This window comes from Clarias gariepinus, chromosome 8 (assembly GCF_024256425.1).
Source record: "Clarias gariepinus isolate MV-2021 ecotype Netherlands chromosome 8, CGAR_prim_01v2, whole genome shotgun sequence".
Taxonomy (NCBI): domain Eukaryota; kingdom Metazoa; phylum Chordata; class Actinopteri; order Siluriformes; family Clariidae; genus Clarias; species Clarias gariepinus.
In genome coordinates, this window is record NC_071107.1 from 4,444,622 (window position 1) to 4,466,857 (window position 22,236).

At 40.4% G+C, this 22,236-nt stretch overlaps 1 protein-coding gene across 2 annotated transcripts in view; it reads left to right on the forward strand.

Annotated features, from left to right (window-relative positions):
* galntl6 (polypeptide N-acetylgalactosaminyltransferase like 6) overlaps positions 1–22,236 on the forward strand; it is a 279,651-nt gene that overhangs the window by 62,928 nt on the left and 194,487 nt on the right. Inside the window, exons 1-4 of one of the 2 annotated variants that reach the window (XM_053502157.1) lie at positions 2,836–2,906; positions 9,551–9,659; positions 15,773–15,911; positions 21,947–22,113. In XM_053502157.1, the coding sequence (XP_053358132.1) occupies positions 2,904–2,906; positions 9,551–9,659; positions 15,773–15,911; positions 21,947–22,113 (418 nt within the window). In that variant the 5' untranslated portion in view covers positions 2,836–2,903. Of the gene's footprint in view, positions 1–2,835; positions 2,907–9,550; positions 9,660–15,772; positions 15,912–21,946; positions 22,114–22,236 lie in introns of those variants that run through there. The other variant, XM_053502156.1, reaches the window with a different exon arrangement.

Consider the following 22,236-nt stretch of genomic DNA (forward strand, 5'->3'; position numbering starts at 1 on the left):
AGGCCTTAAGCAGATAACGTGTTTTTTACACGTTTTTTACGTGATGCTGAGCCGTTTCAGGATGCCACGAGCGCTCTCAATCACAACATTATGAAAACCAGTATACAGTTCGACTGTTATTGAAAAAAAAAAAACACTTAACATCATAAAACTCCAACACAGGTGATGAAGGTTATCTCATCACTCATTTCCCAATTATTTTATTTTTTACATTTCTTTAACTGTGGGTCCCTCAACTATCACAGATTTACAGACCTTTTGCTATTACTACTTTTTTTATTTACCAGTAACACCAGTCCAATTTTACTACTGTTGCAGTTCTTTTTTTTTTTTGCTTGGTGGGGTTTCTCAACTTTTTTTTGCACATGGCACAACATGCATCTGTCCTTATACAACGCTTAGGGGCATTAATTTAAATGTCAGTTTACTCCTAGGCCAATCCTTTACATGTACCATTTAAGATCATGTGGAATTCATGATTCAGCTCACTTGAGGAAGAGCGGTTTGAGAAGGTTAGAAACGTTTGGTGCATCTAGCGTTGATTTTTCGTATTTTATCATTTTTTTTCTTTTAAACTAATAATTAAGAGAAAATCCATAAGAAAATTAAGAGAATGTTGTTGCATGAGGCACATTTGTTTCATACCTAAGCACACTTGTATATTTACACTCTCCTAGAGAACCACCAGTAAACACAAAAGCTGCATTCCATTCCGAAGTGTACTTCACAGGGTGCTCCTTACTCCCTACTTCACCGTATGTAGGGAATGTAATTAAAGGGAACTTTCCTCTACAAAATTCCACCATTCGGAAAACCTAGCGCAGACGTAGCCCTCTTATGTTCGTTATCATGGTAACATAAACATCTCGCATACATGTGACTGCCGCTGTGGAAATTTCACACTACAGACATTAAATATTTATTTAAACAAAGACTGACACCATTATAAAACATACACTATTAAAACATGCATAACTCATGAGTAAATGATTTGATTAATCTACCAGATGTTCAGATATTTACAGATTACTAGCCTATATAATACTAAGGATTAATTGATAAGATTTAAATAAGTATGTTTTATTAATATGATGTCATCCTTAAAATACTAATAATGATGGATATGTAAATCCTTTTTCAAGCTCCATTTACTGTATTTTACGCTTCAGCGAGACACGTTGGCTGATGGGAAATTTTGTGTTCTCTTTTTTGGTGAAGTGAAGGCCTGTGGTTCAGTTGTTCCCCACACCGTTCGCAGTTCCCTATGAAATGAGCAGTTTGGAATCACACTTAAAATGGCTGAACTTTAGGCCGATCAGAACGCAACCAAAGGAAGAGAACAAGGAAGTCACCCTTTGCTCATTGCCCAATTTTATTGATGTTTCATGAAAGTAAAATGATGAGCAACCCTCAGGCGTGTCTTCCTAGGTTATTAGCTGTGCCTGTACAGTTTAGAGGATGTGATTGGAGACACAGAGATATCAGAGGAGACAGACACTGTTGATGACAACACTTCCTAAAGAGTGATCTGCTTCCATAATGTGGTGCCTGAGTATGTAGTGGGCTGTTTATGCAATCATCTCGAATAAAGAATAATGTCACAGCTTAACCCAATTGTGTTACTCGACATGCCATCAAGAACAGCTTCCACACCAGATAGAGATCATCCTGGGTTTTGGTTAAAAGGAGATCCTTAGATGACCTTTTTAAAGAGGATGGGGATTCTGTACTCCATTTAATTCTTCATCCAGCATACTCACATATAAAAGCATTAAATCGTACAGGTACATCACATCACGCATGGCAGTGTCATGTAGCAAAACCTGGCAATTTGAAAAGGTGTGCGTGTTAATGAGTTTATTTTGTGCATGTGTTGCTAGAGGTGTGAAGTGCTGCTTTTGTAGCACCACAGTCCAGCTTGTGAAGTACTCGTTAGTTTGTCTTGCTCTATCATGCCAGTCGAGCACAGGTACTTAATACTGTTTGTGGTGCACGAAATTGTTGTGTCCTTCACTGTCTGCGAAATTGGCACAGAGAGAAACATTATAGACCGCAGAGATACAAGACAGAGAAAGGCTGGATTTAAAAAATATTTATATATATAAAAACTCTTTATTTTATTGGACGGCTGGAAAATTGTTTGCATAAAAACGGTGCCAGGATGTTCAGATGCTCGTGGCTGAGTCAGAGAGCCAAAAAATGACAACATGAACAGCATAAAAACAAAGAACAAATTTATTCAAGGCTGAGTCAGGCTGCTAGAGTAAGAAATGGAAATATGATGTTTTATTAAAGAGTGCTTTGTTTTATTAAACATCAGTGGACTGTAGAGTTAAATTTTTTTATTTTATTTTATCTGGCCCGCATGCTTACAAGAGCATGCAATATTTGTAGAAAATCTGTTGTTTTAAACACTTTGGAACGCTGATGAGTTTTGGAGTCGACTGGAAATCTATGGTGCAGTTAGTCTGGTTTGTTTTACTTCATTATCAATTTTCACTTCAATAGAAACAACTGTACACCTGAGTATTCATGCAGTTACTATCAGCATAGTGCATAAAATCATGCAGATACGGGCCAAGGTCACACACACACACACACACACACACATATATATATATATATATATATATATATATATATATATATTTATTTTTTTTTTTTTTTTTTAGCAAATAATTGACAATTAGCAAATAATTGACACCTATTACATGGCAGTCCAAAGTGGGAATAGTTTAAAGAGCGCCACCTGTAGGAATTATAAAGAAAAAGTGAAATTGTTCCGCCTCTAATTCAGCAAACAACAACAACTAATTGGTTGTTAATGCCAGACTGGCTGGTTCAAATATTTCAGACACTGCAGATCTTCCGGGATTTTTACACACTGCATGACTTGACTTAACATGGTAACTTAAATACCCACTCTCTACATCTGTGGTGAGCAGAAAAGCATTGTGATTTTATGCCTCAGTGTAATTTAATTCAGCAAGGACACAGGTGTTCCTACTGAAGTGGTCATTTTGTGTGTGTGTGTGTGTGTGTGTGTGTGTATGTGGTGGGCACTTGTTTTTTTTTCTGCTCTGCTTCATTGCTTTAAAGCGTGCATGGGGCAGTAAGAGAATGCAGTCTAGTCAGGACCTCATTTAGAGAAATTCAATCCTCCTAGTTAACAGCAATGCCCTGGGGGGGCAGGTAATGAAAACCTTTTTCTAGGTGCGTTTGCCTCTGCATGACCTCGTCTTTATGAGCTGGATATGGACAGTGCTCCTTCTCCTCTGGGTGTCAAATCCTTGAGTTGTGCGGAAACTGCAGTTCCCTTTCAAAGGCTACACTCGATGCTGCGTGAAAACGCTATGGGAACATCTTGTCATGTTGCCGGTTGTGAAGCATGTGTGTACCAAACACGCCAAATTTTTGGCTTTTATAACCTCGGTCAGGTGACGTCATCTGATAGGACGCACCTGCAGGTTATAAATAGGAGTGAACCGGAAACATTCCTCAGATTCTTGTCTTCACCTTGTCTAGTTGTGAGCGTGTTGTGTCTAACCAGCAAAAATAAGTGTTTAACTCACCGATAATGGCAGAGTTTAAACGAGATGTCCCTCCGTGTGTATAATCCATATCGGAGGGCGATCTCTACACTTTACTGCTTCGATTAAGTGCTACGCGCGCGCCTCGCATTCCTTGAGAATCTTCGAGCCGCTGCGCATTCCTGGGGCTTAAACTCGTGCATCCGGCAGAGCAGTGAGAGACGGATTTAAAACTCCTTTCTTTCGCGTTCTCATCGGATCGGGAAATCCCTCTGTCCGCTCGCAAGCGCGCGCCGCGCTTCTTGTGAATGGGCAAGGATAAACATCCTCTCTTGCTTCCGCGGAGATGGTAATAGGCTCTAAGCACTTAAAAATAATAAAAATAAAAACATAGACGGCAGGTTCTGTCGGGTGGCCGGGGGCGGAGCCTCAACGACGCTCTCTCCCCTTAGCAATCTCCATATGAGTTAACCCTTTCATGGAGTAAGCTGTATTCATCCCGTGTTTTCCTGCCATCAACTTATTTATTTATTTAAATATAATTGAGGTAGAAACGCGGAGTTATATGATGACACCCAGATAGAAGAGACGCTGCCAGGCTATCTCTCTTCTGGGACATCATCTTTCCTGAAAAGCTATTATTTCCTTTCAAGCTGTGTAGACTTTTTATCTTCCCTGGAGGGAAAAGCTTTTCAGGCAGCAGGTCAGGTTGGCGCATTGCACACCATGGCGGTTTTGCATGCCTACCAGGCTGACCTGCTGAGAGACTTGAGTACTGGCGGGGCTCTGCAAGGTAAGGCGTATTGGATTTACGCCGGGCCACAGACTTGTCTCTTCGTGCAACAAAGCAGACGGCTCGTGCTATCGGCCGTTTTATGGCTGCTATGGTCTCCGCGGAGAGGCACTCGTGGTTGAATCTCAGGGGCATTAAGGAGTAGGATCGTGTATTCCTCCTCGATGCCCCATCTCGCCTCCCGGCCTACTTGGCGATGTCGTTAACTCGGTCGCCACTAGGTTCATGAGGCGAAGTTATATAACAAGCCTTCGGGAAATTCCTTTCCCGCCTTGCTCAAGAGTCGGGACTGTCGGCCACCCAGTCTCGACCGGGTCTGACTGTTGCGAGGCATGAAACACACAAGGAGAGTGTTTTTGAGCTGGGCACCCCCTCGCAAGATTGGGGTGCGTCACGCAATCCGCCTCAAAAGAGGTCAGACTATATTGTCTTCACAAAGAAGCCCTGAGGTTCATGTGCCCAGGACTGTGGGGGGTGGCCCCCCAATGAGGAGAGGCACGCAGAATTCCTTTTAAAGAATGAAGTGTTCTCCCTGGCACCCCCAGGAGGTTGGTGTTCTTGCTCCGCCACCACTGGTGTTTCGGGCAACTCCAGTCTCCAATAAAATGTTAGTTCTTCGGGTTTTTCCTGCCGTGTTTCAGGATGCCGAACATCTAACATCCCCCCCGTTTAACCAAGCCGCTGAGCTTTGCCCCTTTCTGAGAAACTGGCAGCGTGGAAGCTACTGCCAAGTATATCTCCTTGGGCACTAAGCACTGTACAGAGAAACTACAGGATTCAGTTCTCACATCACCCTCCGCGTTTCAATGGCGTGGTTCCACTTCCATGAAACCGGAAAGTGCAATAGGAACGGGGGGCTGCATCCAATTTTTTAGATTTTGCGGGCTTTACCGCTATCTAAAAATAAATCAATGGAAATATTGCCACAACACAGGAGGTTCCTGAGGTTCGCTTTCGGGGGCGAAGCTTACCAGTATCGGGTCCTTCCATTTGGTCTAGCTTTTTCACCCGCACATACACAAAATACATGGATGTAGTTCTGGCTCTTACGACTCCAGAGCATCCGTATTGAATTACATGACTGGCTGGCCCAGTCTCAGTAGCTAGCGCTTCGACATCAGCATGTCGTTCTAGCTAATCTTTGTTTCCTAGGATTGAGATCCAATGCCATGAAAGCATGCTCTTTCCTGTTTAGAGGACAACATTTTTGGGTGTCACATGGAATTTGAGCGTAAGCGGGCACAGCTGTCTCCCGCTCGTGTTGAATCCATTCTCAACACCGTCAAGGAAATCAAGCTAGACCAGAAAGTGACCATCACTTTCAGAGATCTTAGCTCTCATGGCAGCTGTATCCACGGTGACACCTTTGGACCTTCTGCACATGAGAGCATTTCAGTTGTGGCTAAGAACCAGGGGATTTTACTCTAGGGCCAATCCCCAATAAGGGCTACGCGCCAGGTGCTTCGTACCCTTCCTATGTGGTTCAGACCCCGGTTTCTGACTCTGGGTCCCACTCTAAGTTCGTCTTGTCGTCGCAGATGCTAACGACAGACGCTTCCCTCATGGGCTGGGGTGCGGTCTTAAATGACCGTCCAGCCCAAGGGAGCTGGAGAGGCCATCTTTTTGCGCGGCACATCAATTGCCTCAAAATCATGGCTATATTTCAGGCCCTAAAGCACTTCCTCCAGCAGTTGAGACTACCATGTCCTAGTGCGGGTGGACAACACTATGGCAGTCTCGTATATTAATCGCCAGGGCGGACTGTGCTCGCGCCGCTAAATAGCTAGCGCACCAGATTCCTGTCCCTCAGGGCGATTTACATTCTTGAAAATTTCATGTAGCGTAGGTGGACCTCTTTGCCTCGCAAGATCAGCAAATGTCCCCTTTACTACTCCCCCTCAAATAGAATGTATTTGAAAAGTTGGTGCATGACGAAGCAGGTAGACCCAGTCCACTGCCGAATTGTTTCAGTGCTGGAGTTTCTGCAGAGAAAATTTGTCCTCTGGCTTGTGCCCCTTGTTGAACCACTAGAGTCAGCGCCTCAGGTTTCTGACCCTTAAGATGGTTTTTCTAAATGGTGTTACCTCTCTAAGAGAATCGGACAGCTATTGCCCTCTCCTATGAGGCGCGTGGGCTCACTTCGCCTCTAGGAATCAGAGCTCATTCAACCAGGGGAATCGCCTCATCAATTGCATTAGCAAGAGGTATTCCCTTGCAGCAAGTATGTGACACGGAGGGTTGGTCCTCTCCACACACATTTGCCAACATGCATCCTATTGTTTTGAAGCCTTCTGTCCTCCGCCTTTACAGCTTCGGAGCAGGAGAGACATCACTTACTGTGTCCAGTACGTGCTCTTCAGATTTACATCCACCGCATTAGCCAGTGGCGTAAGTCAGAGCAGCTTTTACATGTTTCGAAGCCGCAAGCTGCGTTAGAGATGCTATTGCCCTCTCCTATGAGGCGTGTGGGTTCACTTCGCCTCTAGGAATCAGGGTTCATTCAACCAGGGGAATCGCCTCATCAATTGCACTAGCAAGAGGTATTCCTTTGCAGCAAGTCTGTGATGCGGAGAGTTGGTCCTCTCCGCACACATTTGCCAATATGCATCCTATTGTTTTGAAGCCTTCTGTCCTCCGCCTTTACAGCTTCGGAGCAGGAGAGACTTCACTTACTGTGTCCAGTACGTGCTCTTCAGATTTATGTCCACCGCATTAGCCAGTGGCGTAGGTCAGAGCAGTTTTTACATGTTTTGAAGCCGCAAGCTACGTGAGAGATGCTATTGCCCTCTCCTATGAGGCGCGTGGGTTCACTTCGCCTCTAGGAATCAGGGTTCATTCAACCAGGGAAATCGCCTCATTAATTGCACTAGCAAGAGGTATTCCTTTGCAGCAAGTCTGTAATGCGGAGGGTTGGTCCTCTCCGCACACATTTGCCAATATGCATCCTATTGTTTTGAAGCCTTCTGTCCTCCGCCTTTACAGCTTCGGAGCAGGAGAGACTTCACTTACTGTGTCCAGTACGTGCTCTTCAGACGTACGTCCACCGCATTAGCCAGTGGCGTAAGTCAGAGCAGCTTTTACATGTTTTGAAGCCGCAAGCGGCGTGAGAGATGCTATTGCCCTCTCCTATGAGGCGCGTGGGCTCACTTCGCCTCTAGGAATCAGGGTTCATTTAACCAGGGGAATCGCCTCATCAATTGCACTAGCAAGAGGTATTCCCTTGCAGCAAGTCTGTGACGCGGAGGGTCGGTCCTCTCCGCACACATTTTCCAATATGCATCCTATTGTTTATGAAGCCTTCTGTCCTCCGCCTTTACAGCTTCGGAGCAGGAAAGACTTCACCTACTTTGTCCAGTACGTGCTCTTCAGATTTACGTCCACCGCATCAGCTAGTGGCGTAAGTCAAAGCAGCTTTTACATGGTCTGGGGCCGCAACAGGGGTGGCCCCCACTACACTGGGCTATTGCCCTCTCCTATGAGGCGCGTGGGCTCACTTCGCCTCTAGGAATCAGGGCTCATTCAACCAGGGGGATCGCCCCATCTATTGCACTAGCAAGAGGTATTCTCCTGCAGCAAGTGTGTGACACGGAGGGTTGTCCTCTCCGCACACATTTATTACATTTATAGTTTGGATGTTCATGCTACTCCGGGCCCACGGGTCCTTGAGTCAGCTACCCAGACATAGTTCTGAGACCTTCTCGGCCTTGTGCGCACACGCTACACAACCTTGGAGTCCAGACACTTGCAGTGCGGCGGCGTTGGCACTCTCGTTCCCATAGCGTTTTCACGCAGCATCGAGTGTAGCCTTTGAAAGGGAACGTCTCGGGTTACTTTGCTGTAACCCTGTTCCCTGAAAAGGCGGGAACGAGATGCTGCGTCCCAATGCCGCACTGCCTATGTGACCGGACGTCCGTTCAGACAAATCAATCTGAGGAATGTTTCCGGTTCACTCCTATTTATAACCTGCAGGTGCGTCCTATCAGATGACGTCACCTGACCGAGGTTATAAAAGCCAAAAATTTGGCGTGTTTGGTACACACATGCTTCACAACCGGCAACATGACAAGATGTTCCCATAGCGTTTTCACGCAGCATCTCGTTCCCGCCTTTTCAGGGAACAGGGTTACAGCAAAGTAACCCCAGACGAATAGTGAGAAGAGCAGGAATAAATAAAGTCGAGGCCCGAGATTGCGCTCTCTAAGAACGGAATTACCTTTTCAGCAGACGGAGGAGAAATTATTTCATATCGAGGTCCCGGGTTATGTAAATTTCCTAGAGCACACTCTGTTTCTCATGTTACCTGCTGAAATTGAGAGATGAAGAAACACTGACCTCAGGCAAGATAAATACCAGGTAGCAGGTTAAATGATGAAAATGAAAAACGGGACAGTTCAGATCAGAGCTGCTTGACTAGTTACTAGCTGCATTTTCCTGCTCCTTTCTCCCGTTTATTGCAAAAATAGAAGGTTTTATTGTGAAAATGTGACATTTCAGAGCGACTCAGGTAAATTTCTAGTCCTCTTAGATGTCATGTAGATAGTCGTGTCTGTAACCAGCTCTGTGATTTATTGTTTGACTAATGTACATACCTGAAGCAAAAAAACAGAGAAAGTATAAAGATAATGGGTTTGCAGCAAATCACCAAGTTACAAAATCCCCAAAAGAGTGAAGCCCCCAAGGGAGGTGTGTAGTGTAGTGTGTGTGTCTGTGTTTTTGTAATTACTTAAGAGATTAAAGACAGATCTCAGTGAAATGAAATGTACAGAGCAATAAACTTATCAGCTCAAAAGAAAGTCGTGTTTTTTTGCTCCGAGCTTTAAGCTCTAATAAATTATTGTGTTCTTAATTTTTTAGAAAGTTTTTTCTTAAGCTACATAAATAAAAAAATAAATAAAAAATAAAGTGTTTATTTTCACGCTGCATGCTGTTTATTTTCTTTATTTTACAAAAGCACAACTTTGTGTACATGGATAAAAGTAAACCCTGTACAGATCCAAATGATGTACTATACTTATGCGTAATGTATGATAAAAAATATGGAACGTTTTAAATTATTTTCACGGTTACTCATTTAAAAATGTAAGCTTGTACATCCGATCTCCACCCCCAAAAGGTTTTAACATGTAAGAGATCTCATTAGTTAATTGAGATTCCAGAGATAAACGAAGAGTAAAAAGAAGTTAAGAGACGACTTAGTAACTCACTCTGTGGTCCTTCTTCTTTCCAGGGATTTGCTCTTGGATTGAGTGATGGACATGTTTACAGCTGGACGGACGGCTTGAGGAGGAGAGACTGGCATGACAATGAGAGCATCAGGAGAGACGAGATGCGTGTCGGTAAGCCTGCTACGGCTCTGGGTCTGGAACGAGCACACATTCGGTTTACTCACCCATTCCCATTTCTATTACTCCTCTTCCTGTCATCCAGCCTACACAGGTAATGCCTCAGGCTAAAGGCGTCTCATGTATCTGTTTAAGTTTTATGTTTGATGATTACAGATATTTTAAGCAGCTGTAAATTATAGAGAACACCGCCTATAGTTAAAGAGATAAATGGATGGTGAAGTGGTTCCACGTCCCTCACTGACAGACATGTGACTGCTGCTTACAAGTTCAGAGAATTACAGTTTACCTTGAGTCACTGTTACTGTCAGGGTTGTTTACGACGCATTGGGAAGGAATAAAGTCCATCCATCCATCCATCCATTCATCCATCCATTCTTTTGTGAGCTCAATCATATTCCATCCATTTAGTTAGTCCACCTGTTCATTCATCTTTCCTTTGATTAGTTAGTTAATTCCATCCATACATCCATCCTTTAGTTGGTTCATTTATCTGTCCATCCATCCATCTATTCATTCATCCACCCATTCTTTAGGTAGTCCACTCTATCATTTTCTATCTATTCACCCATTGTCCATCTATTCATTTAGGCACTCATCCATCTATGTGTGCATTCTTTTGTTAGACCATTCATCCATCCATTTATCTATCTACACATTATTTTGTAAGCTCCTTTAATTAGTTAGTTAAATTTTCCATCCATCCATTCATCCATCCATCCATCCATCCATCCATCCATCCACCCTTTACTGTAGTTAATTAATTTATTCATCCATCCATCCATCCATCCATTCTTTGGGTAGTCCACTCTTTCATTTTCTATTTATTCATCTATTGTCCATCTATATATTTATACGTCTATTTGTGCATTCTTTAGTTAGACCATCCATCCATCCATTCATCCATGAGTTCTTTTGTAAGCTCAATCATCCATTCATCCATTCTTCAAGAAGTCACCTTTTTCATTTTTCATCCATTGACCAATTTATCTATTGTCCATCTATTTATTTATCCATCCATTATGTGCTTTCTTTAGTAAGACCATCCATTCATTCATTTATCCATTCACCTATTCATCCATCCATCCATCCATCGATCCATTTTTAGTGAGCTCATTTATTCTTTCATCCATTCTTTAGTTAGTCCACCTGATCATGCATTTACCCTTTGATTAGTTAGTTCAATTACACATCCATCCATTCATCCATCCACACATCCCTCCACACTTTAGTTATTTAATTTATCCATCCATCCATCCATCCATCCATCCATCTATCCTTTTGGTAGTCCACTCTTTCATTTTCGATCCATTTATCTTTTTATTCATTGTCCATCTATTTATTTATTCATCCATTTGTGCATTCTTTAGTAAGACCATCCATCCATTCATCTATCCATACATTCCTTAGTTAGTCCACCTGTTCATTTATCTATCCATTAATTAGTTAGTTAAATTACACATCCATCCATCCCTCCATTCATCCTTTTGTTAGTTAATTTATATATCCATCCATCCATCCATCCAACCATCCATCAATTCTTTTGTTAGCCCACTCTTTCATTTTCCATCTATTTTACCCATCCATCCATTGTCGATCTATTCATTTAGCTGATCATCCTATTTGTAAAGTCTTTAGTAAGAAAATTTATCCATCCATCCATCCATCCATCCATTCTTTAGTCAATTCATTTTCACATCCTTTCATCAGCCATCCATATTTTTATCCACCCATCTATACATCCATTCATTAATCCATCCCTCAATCCATCCATTAGTACATTCACTTATGCATCCTGCCATTCGTCCATCTGCCTGCCTATTTGTCTGTCATTCACCCTCCTTACTCCTTACGCCATCTATTTACCTGTCCATACAGCAATTCATTATATACATTTGTCCAGCCATCTACTGTATCCACCCATCCTTTAGTACACTCATTTATACATACAAATATCCATATGATTATTTTGTTAGGCCATTCATCTATCCTTTATTCCATCCGCTTATTCACCTATCCATGCTTCCATCTATCCATCAGTTTAAAATGTCTGACTCATCTCATTTTCAGCAGGTAGATCAGAGAGTAAGTAAGTGAGTGAAAGGAGAAAGAACAGAAACTGTGGTAATGCTGCAGATTTTTGAAGGGCTCACGGGAACAGTCGGGCATAAGGACAGATTTTTCAGATCTGCACAGCTCTCTCTCTCTTTTTCTTCGTGGCTCTTCGTCCACATCTCTCCCAGTCTTTTTTCTTTGCTTATTACCATGTTGCCTATAGCAATGCCACTCCAATGTTATATATCTGCAGCCCTTCGGTAAGTTTCTAATATTTGGGATAATAGGAGACATTGCTCTGATCCAATAGCTCACACAAAGTGAGAAGAAATATCTCCTGAGTTCAGAGTGCTATGTTAGCAGATAAAAGCCATCAACAAGCTTAATCAATAAGCACCTTACAGAATAGTTTATAGCTTTACAGTGTGTGCAGTATAATGGAGTCGTGAGTCAGTGTATTAAGCAGATTGGTCTGCGAGATTAGGAAGTGTGATGCAATCGCCGTCCCTCGGAAGCGTACCCAGGCACTCCACAACTTCCGCTCAACCGTTCTGGGTTCCAGCATCACATCGCATCAACACATTACATCAGAGATTTAATGCTACACACCATCTGTTGGTGACAAATCTTATGATAACAGGCAGCACTTTAAGCCTTACATAGATTTTTCATGAAGCCTCACTTATTTTAGACATCAGAATATGAAACCAAGGGATTTAAATAATGGATTTGCACCAATCTGCTCTCATTTGATTAACAAATTGCTTCCTGTATGAGTGTACATGATGTTTATTCACTACACACCAAATGGGATGAGACACAAACTTGTATTTTATATTACACAAGATAGAACCATAATCTACTGTAGAACGGGATTCAGTAATGATGACATCACAGAAATAGCCTTCCCTACACTGCCTAGATCCGATGTTCTAAAATATGTAATTTTAAACATGTTTGCCCCATGTGAAGGTAACATTACATGATGTGAAGAGGTTCTGTAAAGAATCTTTTGATTTTAATTTGATCAATAACTCGCTTATTTCCGACAACAGCTCTCCCCTAACTGTCTTTACTTTAGTCTTTTATTCAGTTGTTTTCTAGCTGAACAAGGAGAACTCATCTTTCACACCTAGTAAAGCATCTAACTAATCAGAGATCTTAAGGAATTCTTGTAACCAATCATAATGCAAAAGAAAGATGGGAAGTCACCTAATGTCACGGTCGGATAAAAAAAAAAAAACTTCCACTTCTACTCTAAAAAAAGTCACATAGTCAAATATTTTGTTGGACCGCCTTTTGCTCTGATTCACCGTCGAATGGTTTCGATAAGCTTATGCAATGTAACAACGTTTATTTCTGTCCAGAGATACATTAATTTCCATCTAATATCTTGTATTGATGATGTGAGAGACAGCCTAAAGCCTTCTTCAGCACACCAACCCAAATATTCTCAATGATGTTAAATTCTAGACTCTGTTGTGGCAAATCCACCTGTAAAAAATAACGTCTTACTGGCATTTCATTGCATATTATACTATTTATGGCTTTGTATGTGACAAATAAAATTTGAATTTGCTCCCTAAACCACTCTTTCACAATTTGAGCCAGATGAATCCTGGCATCATCCATTGATGGAAAAGCCTGGTGATTCAGTACATTCAGGTCATCAGCTGACCTTATTTTCGGGTACATAACATTGCTTAGCTTAGACCTGACCACCAGAATCAGCCCTAGATCATAACACTGCCTCTACAGCCTTGTACAGTGGGCACTTGGCATAATGGGTGCATCATTTCATCTGCTTTACTTCTTAATCCTCATGCACTCTAGAACAATGTGAACAATGTTATTTCCTGTATAATATAATATTATTATACAGGAAATTATATATATATATATATATACTATTGGATCAGTGTCCATGTAAACAGATAAGTTGGAATCTTTACATATTGTCCATGTAAACACAGTTACTGTCACTGTTATTCCCTAGAAGTGGGTTATTCATGTTTTGAAGTATTTGTTGCTCTTATAACTAAGCTAATGATTGCAAAAACTGATTTATATTTCTTTAATATTCAAATTTAATGAAACTTCTTCCATTAACATTGACTTAAAACAAATAATTCAATAATTAAAACAAATAAAATTTTTTACAGATATATATTTTTTTGTAATTATTGAAATATAGAAATTTTTATTTTTTATAATAATGCTTAATGATTTTTTTTGTCCTGTCAAAGCTGCCATTATAAAAAAAAAAGGAATCTATACCCTCTGATCAGTCAGATTAGAGACTCCAACAGCGCTGTGCTAAAGAGCTGAATCCTCCTTATTCCTACAGTAAATAAAGTCTATAAATCTTTTTTTTCTCACTTTGAAAGGACAGGCGTTGGAGTGATGTTTATTTAGTACCGCCCAAAACACAATAGGATTTCAGAAAGTTCTGAACTTTCGCCACAACAACAACAACAAAATATTTATTTATTTTTAAACCTTTCATTCTAGGGTTGGTACATTCGCAAGCCTGCATTATTTTAGTTCCACTTTGGCATTTAGTATCCAGTCAAGCTGTTCTGAGTCGTTTGTAATGACCGAAAGAAGGAAAGTATGCAGTGTTATGAATCATATTTTCTGTTTGAGTCCGTGCTCCTGTGAGAGCACAGTGAGGAGTGGGAGTGGGAGTGGGGTTTCGGTAATTATGCACAGAGAGACAATTTTCAGCACACAAACACTGAGTAAGAGAGCAGTTTTTTTAGGAGAGACAGGGAGAGAGAGATTATGCATGACAATGTGCTTTTGTGGCACCAATAATTAGCAAAAAGCTGCCATTAAATTATTGAGAGCGTGCTCTTGTTGGACCTGCCGCAGAGATAATCATCTGTAACAGGATCGACCGTCAATAAAGGAGAATTTGTAAAAAACTTTATAATGTCCTCTTATATTGTTAATAACTGGGAATATTATTACTAATAAATAAAATAACTATGTAACATATATGAATACAATGTATTTTTAATTTTCACTAGCAGCGTGGCCACACAGTATTGTTAAGTATTTATTTATTTTCTTTATTTAAATTTTTTTTTTTGCTTGTTTAGACAGCTTTCTGTTTATCTGGATGAGTAGAATAACGGCTTGTTGTGAAATCGAGAGTTCAGAATAAAACCTAAACTAACGACCTACAGGAAAACTCACAGAGAGCTCCACATCCCACCTCAACTTCTCCAGATCATCAAGATTACCGCCTCACATGAACATCCCCACTTCACCCTCACCCTTCACCCCCATACAGCGTTTAGTGGTGTTTAGATCATTCGGAGGTCTTTACATGCGTGGAGTTTACATGTTCTCCTCGTGACTAGGATACGCTTCAGGTTTTTACTGCTCCTATTGTTTTGTAGTTAAAAAAAGAGTATTGGACATGCAGCTGTTGTTGTGTTAGTTAAAAAATTTATATAATTAGCTGAAAACATCAGATGAAAATATACATTTTAAATGTTAAGGTAATTATTTTGTGAAAAACTAATAAAAAATGGCTTACCTAGTTTGACTGTAGGTTTAATTAATAATTTTATTGCTAAAATGTAACGTTTTTATTGACTGAAACTAAAATGCCCAGACTTTAAGTCAAATAAAACTTGACTAAACAAAAACAGGATAAGATTGACGAAATGTGATGAAATTTAACAGGGACATTTATCCTGGGACTAAGACTAAAATTAAAAATAGCTGAGAAAATGTACAGGATAAGTTTTATATAAGGCCGAGATGTCATTTTTTTGCAGTGTGAGCTGGATTACCCTTGTAATTATTGTTTGGCTTAATTGATATGTTATTAAATTAAAATAAACTACGTCAGTCAATACTTCATAACAGTGAGTATTATTAATGCATATTGAGTTAAATTACATTTCTAAAAAAACGATAAAGTCAAATTAATATACAAATATACAAATTTCTTTTGCACTATTGCTAATTTTAACTGTTTACCCCAACCTTGAAATTTAAAAGGCCAGAATTATAATTACTGTGTGTGTGTGTTGTAGGTAAAGGGGAGCAGGGGAAGCCGTACCCACTTGCAGAGGATGAGTGTGATGACACAGTGTACAAGGAGAATGGCTTTAACATCTACGTGAGCAACAACATCGCACTGGATCGCTCGCTGCCCGACATCAGACACCCCAAGTGAGTAAATATTTGCCGAAAAACTTTTATTAGTCTGTTTACTAGTACCTAGATTTTATTTACGAACACTTTCACAATGTTTTTCTATTAAATATGTATTGCAATTAAGTAGAGTGGCTTGCATTATAAATAAAGTATTTTCTCCACATAAATATCCCTGCCATTTTTAACTATATTGCATTTTCTTGCAAAGCTTTATAAAACAGTCCAAAAGGAAATCAGTGTAGTTTCCTAAATTATTTCCAAATAATAAAATATAAAAAAACACGACTTGCTTTGAGTCATCACCCTTAAATTAGTTCGTCTGCAATCAGTCGATTGCACTTGTATTTACCTCTACCTATGTTTATTTGCCAGACACTTCAGAGCTGAGTCCGTAGTGTGTAACTGAGGGTTAATTGCATCGCTCTAGGGTCAAACAATTGTTCTCTAGCAGTCATTAGATTCAATCTAACAATCTAACAATCACCAGTGTAGAGCGTTAAACACTGACCCTGTTGCCATCACCAGCTTACTCTGTATTTTATTTCATCTACCTATTTATCTACTACTCCCCTCTGTGTGACCCCTGTCTCAGAATCATGAAGTAGACTATTATTTTTACCTGCGAACAACCTGAACTTACACATGACGCCATTTTTAAACCTGTTCCGTGTGCTCAATGTTGCGTCATCTTAGTCTAATTTTTAACCAGTTTAAAGAGCATCACGGCTCCCAAATGCAGTTTAAACCCCGTGCTTGTCAAAGCTGCCAGTCTTCCGAGTATTGATTTGGAAGTGAAACAAAAGGTTATAAGCGGCACTAACGTGAAAAATGATGATCTTGCTTGTGATTTAGGCATTTCAAAATTGTGCGATGTATCCCAGACAACACGGCTAAATAGAAATGAGGAACGGAATCATTTTGGGTAGATATCACAATTCTTTTGCATGGCAATTCATGTATCCGCTCTGAATCCAATATTGATTTTTTTTTTTTTTTTTTAAATACATTTTTAATTCATACAGTACATGTTTGCATTTGAGGTGGTAAAGTGTCGCTGTTACTCTACAATCATAAAGGTGGTGCGCTCTAAAATATTCTAATACTGGCAGCAGCACAGCTTCCCGCGTGGTAGGAGCAATTTGTCTGCTAAGTTTGTTTAGAGTTGTACCAACATCTGGAAAAAAAAAGGAAAACAAATAGAGGTAATGCGGGGTATGCCCTGACACAGCTTGGAAGACTCTTCAAATGAGGTAAAAGAGGTAAAGGTAGAAAAGTCATAGCACCCCATTCCTGAATAAGCCACATGATTTGACACCTCGTTCATGGGTCTACGACAATCGGTACAGGACTAGTTACGCACCAAATTTTGTACAGAAGAAAAAAATATATAAAAGAAGAAGAAGAAGAAGAAGCCTGCAAGATAATACAAGTGCTGCTTTGCCTTGCAAGCACCACTAACTAAATCTGCACCTATGTATATGATAGTATCAGTGAATTCCATCACTACTGCTAAAGTGCCTACAGTGATGACATTTTGGAGAAGTTTTTTATTTGTTTGACCAAACAACAGATGTGCATTTAATATTGCAGTATATAATACATTAGTGAACCAGTGACCAGGATGTATTTCAGATGAGAGAAACTCCATATTATCAAATCTGACATTTTATAATTTTTTTAAAAACAACTTAATATTAACCTAATACAGAACATCAACGATCCCTGCTGGTGGTAGTACATCAGTTTCATCTTGGATACTGGATTTTTTTTTTTTTTTTAAATCAATGATTAGGGAGCCTTTGCTTAACATGTTTAATTTGTCAAACCTAAACATTCAAAATCATTCCTGACCAAGTGCAGTAGAATCGCTAGAAGAGATCGTGTTGGTGGCCGTCTACCCTGCCTTGTCTCTTTAAGGATGCCTGTTAGTTCAACAAAGCAGAAAAGAAAGTCTTACTCCAGCTACACTGGGTGTCTGTTCATCACCACATTGACTACAAGGTCTTAAACAATTTAAGCTCTTGTGTATCTTTATAGTAACAATCATCCCTGGTGCATGACAGAGGCAAGCTTTGCCCTGATAGCATTCAGAATGGCTGTTGTTTAAAAAAAAAAAAAAAAAAAGAAAGAAACAATAATTATAGTAATTATTTTTTAAAAAAAAGGGTATTGTTCTTAGGTTTTAGTAAATCTAGTCGATTTCTTGGTTTGTAGTAATTCTTACAGATTTGTTTTAAAATTGTATAAATATGCACATTAATGCATGTTCATTTTTTGACCTCGAGATTAAAACTGCTCTACTTACAGTATTTAGTCCTTTTAATGCACTTTAGACTAATGTTATTAAGCTTCTTTAATCTAAAGTCATTATAGTCAAAGGTAAGTAAAGGCTAGGTGTGTATTACTTTTGAGAATATCACCTTGTTTCACACTCACTCTTTCAATAAACAAGCTCTGTAATAGACTGATCATTAATTGTTCTCAGAAGAGTAAGCACTCTGCACCATTTGGTGCCCATGACAGCATACACCCCCACATTCATGGATTTCCCCCCTGGCAGAACAAATCCTCTTATAACTCATGCAGCTGAGGGTCAAAGAGTTACAGTTCCATCGATAATGAAAGATCTGCTCTGGCCTCTTACGAGACAAGTGGAAAGCCAAGGATGGATCAAGACCGGAGTTCAGTCCTACTTTATCTTCAGGAAGGATGGTTTGGTTTGCAGGCTTTTGAAACACAAAGCACCTTTTGAGACTAGATCACAGCTGTGCTACCGCAATCCCCAATTCAGGCCTTGTTTCTGGTGCAGGTCTGTTTATTTTCAGGCCCTGTGGATGCGTGCAGCTCTGCATGCTGGATGTGGAACACCGCATTCATACAGCGGCCCGCCTTTCTCAAAAGCGGCTCAGAACAGCAGCGCGGACTGTTCCACATCTCATCTTTTCGTGCTGCAAAATGTCTGAGCAAAAAAATAAAAAATAAATAAAAAACGATCCAGAAACGGGAGAGCGTGTGTAAACATGGCTCACTATGTGATTCAGTGGCTCAGCGTGGAGGCTGAAGTGAGTGTGTGTTACTGTGGCGGGTGACGCACTGAGAGTAATGCAGCTATAAATTTGGTGTTTCGAACAGCGGGAAAATTGAAACATTTGTCATTCAGTGTACACTGAGTCGCCAGTTTATATATCATTCATTACATTTAAAAAAGAAAAAAAAAAGCTTGGAAACTATTCAGACATCTTACTATAACTGACGAGTTTAAAAAAAAAAAGAAGAAGAAGGGAAAAAAAATCCTTTTAAAATACCTACAGCAATGCTGTAACATGCGGTTTGCTCAAGAGGCAGGATACAAGTGTGTTACATCAGCCTGTGGTTTGTTGTGGCCAAACCAGCAATCATCAACATAAGCCAAAGCACAGGCAGGCAGGCAGGCAGAAAGCATGAAAAAAAGGATAATCCATAATCATAACAAAACCAGTGAGTGTCTAATTTAGGAAACAGAGATAGCTAAAATTAAAAGAGCAATGGCTCAGACTTAACAGAGAGGATGCACGCTAAAGACTTTATACTCAAACAATGAAGCATCAAGTCTTAAATAGGAAAAGTTATTAGAAATCAAACACAATGCACTCAGACACACTCGTAAACCAACTCGGAAATGTTCTGCATGCTCAGTGAAGAAATACCTACAGTAAGAAATATCAGCTTAATGTACAGATCGTGCTGTACAATGACAATCAATTTTAGAGATTTTGCAGTCTTTGCAGTTTTGTTAAAAAAGAGCTAAGCTAGACTTCATACTGAAAAGGTATGAAGGATGCTGTCACTTTCACCCCAGTACACAGAGAGCACTACCCAAGCTCTACAGTATATAAATCCAGCTGTATGGATTAAATCAAGAGAATCCAGAAAGGCTGTTTTACCCTCTTGATTTATTTCTGGGTCATAAACTACCTAAGTTCGTATGTATTAGGATGAGTATTTCCCACTTCAAGGAAACGTTGTAATGCTGATAAACGTTTCTCAGACATTTTCACGTTTTCACTTGCTAAACATGAGGGGCAAATAATGCAGTCAAACAATAGTTGGCTTTTATTGTCTTTTTAACCGTATACAGTAAAACGAAACAACGTTTCTCCAGGACCAAGGTGCTACATGCATGCAACATACAGTACATTAAGAACGTAAATTAACAAATCTACCTAGATAACTAAGAATCCTAATTACCTGACTAGCTGAGACAAGACAAATTGTCATTTTTAAATGAACAGAAAACTATCTAAGTCCTGTACAAAAGAGACAACATGAGGTGCACACGTAAATGTGCGAACAGGAGTGACAACAGGATGCATTTTAATACTTTGTGGTGATGAGGTAATGAGTTGAGGTGGTGGGAGAAGAAACAGTAAACATCCCTTGTACAGTATGTAGCAGGTAAGATAAAAGAGGGTTTTGTGCAAATAAGTTTTGTTGAGGAGATGAATGGCTTATGGAAGGAGGCTGTTACACAGCCTGGATGTGAGGGCCTGAATGCTTTGGTACCTTTTTTATCAGAAGGCAGTTGGCCTAGACAGAACCTGTGCTACTTTCCCATCATACTTTCACTTATACAGTACCTCAGTAAGCACGGTCACACCTATCTGTTAAACTAATGAGTGATTTTCTGTCCTGAGAAGGCAACATCACATGTTATTTGAGTGTGATGTCGTCACTCAATCCTCAAAATGTGCCTGAACAGCGAAAGGAACTTTAAATGGAATGCTGTTTAAGCACATACAGTATGGTTGTGTTGATTAGTTTTCCATAAACATTTGGACATAAAGTATAGTTGTGGATCACTCATCGTCCATACCGCTTAATCCTGTATACAGGGTCGTAGGGGGCCTGGAGCCTATCCCAGAAGACGATTTGGGAACACCAGACTAATCTGCATGTCTATGGACTGTGGGAGGTACCTGGAGAAAACCCACCACACAGGCACGGAGAGAACATGCAAACTCCATGCGAACCTGTCCGGGAATCGGATCCAGACCCTGGCGACAGAACTAACCCCTAAACTACCATGCCGCCTTGATAGAAACTGCTCGCCCAATTTTTTATTTAATTTTTTTTCTGAGGGACTGCAGTCAGAAACCAGTCCCATCACAGTATAAATGCTTCAGAAATGTGAAAAAAGATAAGGCATGGAGGGCACACCTGCCTTCAGAAAGCTGTGTGATGAAAGAAACAACAGACAGACTGCCGCCACAGGGAGCAGGCTGAGACTCTTCACACCGCACCTAAACCTCTACCTTGGTGTACTGTCTGTCCATGTCTCCCTTGTCAGGCTGGTGGCTAATTGGCTGATGTGGATCCTCCTTTGACCTAGATTGTGGATTGTAACCTCTTTTTGGTTTCCATAAATGTTACACACCTGTCTTTATATTTCTGTCTACGTGACACTTCATCATAGAATTTTCTTTTCTCTCTCTCTCTCTCTTTTTTTCAAAGGTCTCCATCGTCATCCGATTTACACACCAGCAATGTTTCCATTACAGTTCTTCTCACTGGGGTTTGTTTTTGTAATCATCCTTTTGGCTAAGCTGTTTCTATTTACCTTTTAATTTTACTGTGTGAATATATTAAAGCCAGAGCCCTTTAAGGCCGCTCTTTCTCCGGGTTCTGTGCGCAGGCTGTAAATAATGGGCCGTGTGTCAGCTTTGTCAGGGCGGTGAATTAGAGACTGGTGTGAGCTGTAAAGCGTTGCTTCATCTGCCACTTCAGTCTTTGTTGGAAGTGAATTAAGGCACAGATTTCTGAGTGCTTTATTAGAGCAGGAGGGAGTGACGAGGCTTTTTAAACTGTGATTTATTATCAGAGATCCACTCAGCTCTTATTCCCATATACTCCGAAAGTTTGCCAGTGTACAGCGGAGTAAATCCATTCATTACGAGAATGACACTGCTTTGGTCAAACAAACATGTAATCATGTAGCAGTTGATGGATTGAGAGCGTTTTACAGCCTCGCGCTCCGTCATCTTTATTTGTCTCTTTTTCTTCCCGCCTGTCAGCTGTAAGCAGAAGCTGTACTTGGAGAATCTTCCCAACACCAGCATCATCATCCCGTTCCATAACGAGGGCTGGAGTTCTCTTCTCCGCACCATTCACAGCATTGTAAACCGGACCCCAGATCACCTGATCGCCGAGATCGTTCTGGTGGACGACTACAGCGACCGAGGTAAGCTCCAACGCCTCCATCTTTTTTTTCCTGCTGGGGTTTCTAAGTTATGAGTAATTTCAGAAGTAGCCTAGACTGTCTGTAAATCTAGAATGTTAAATATTTACAGTATGCAAAATTCAC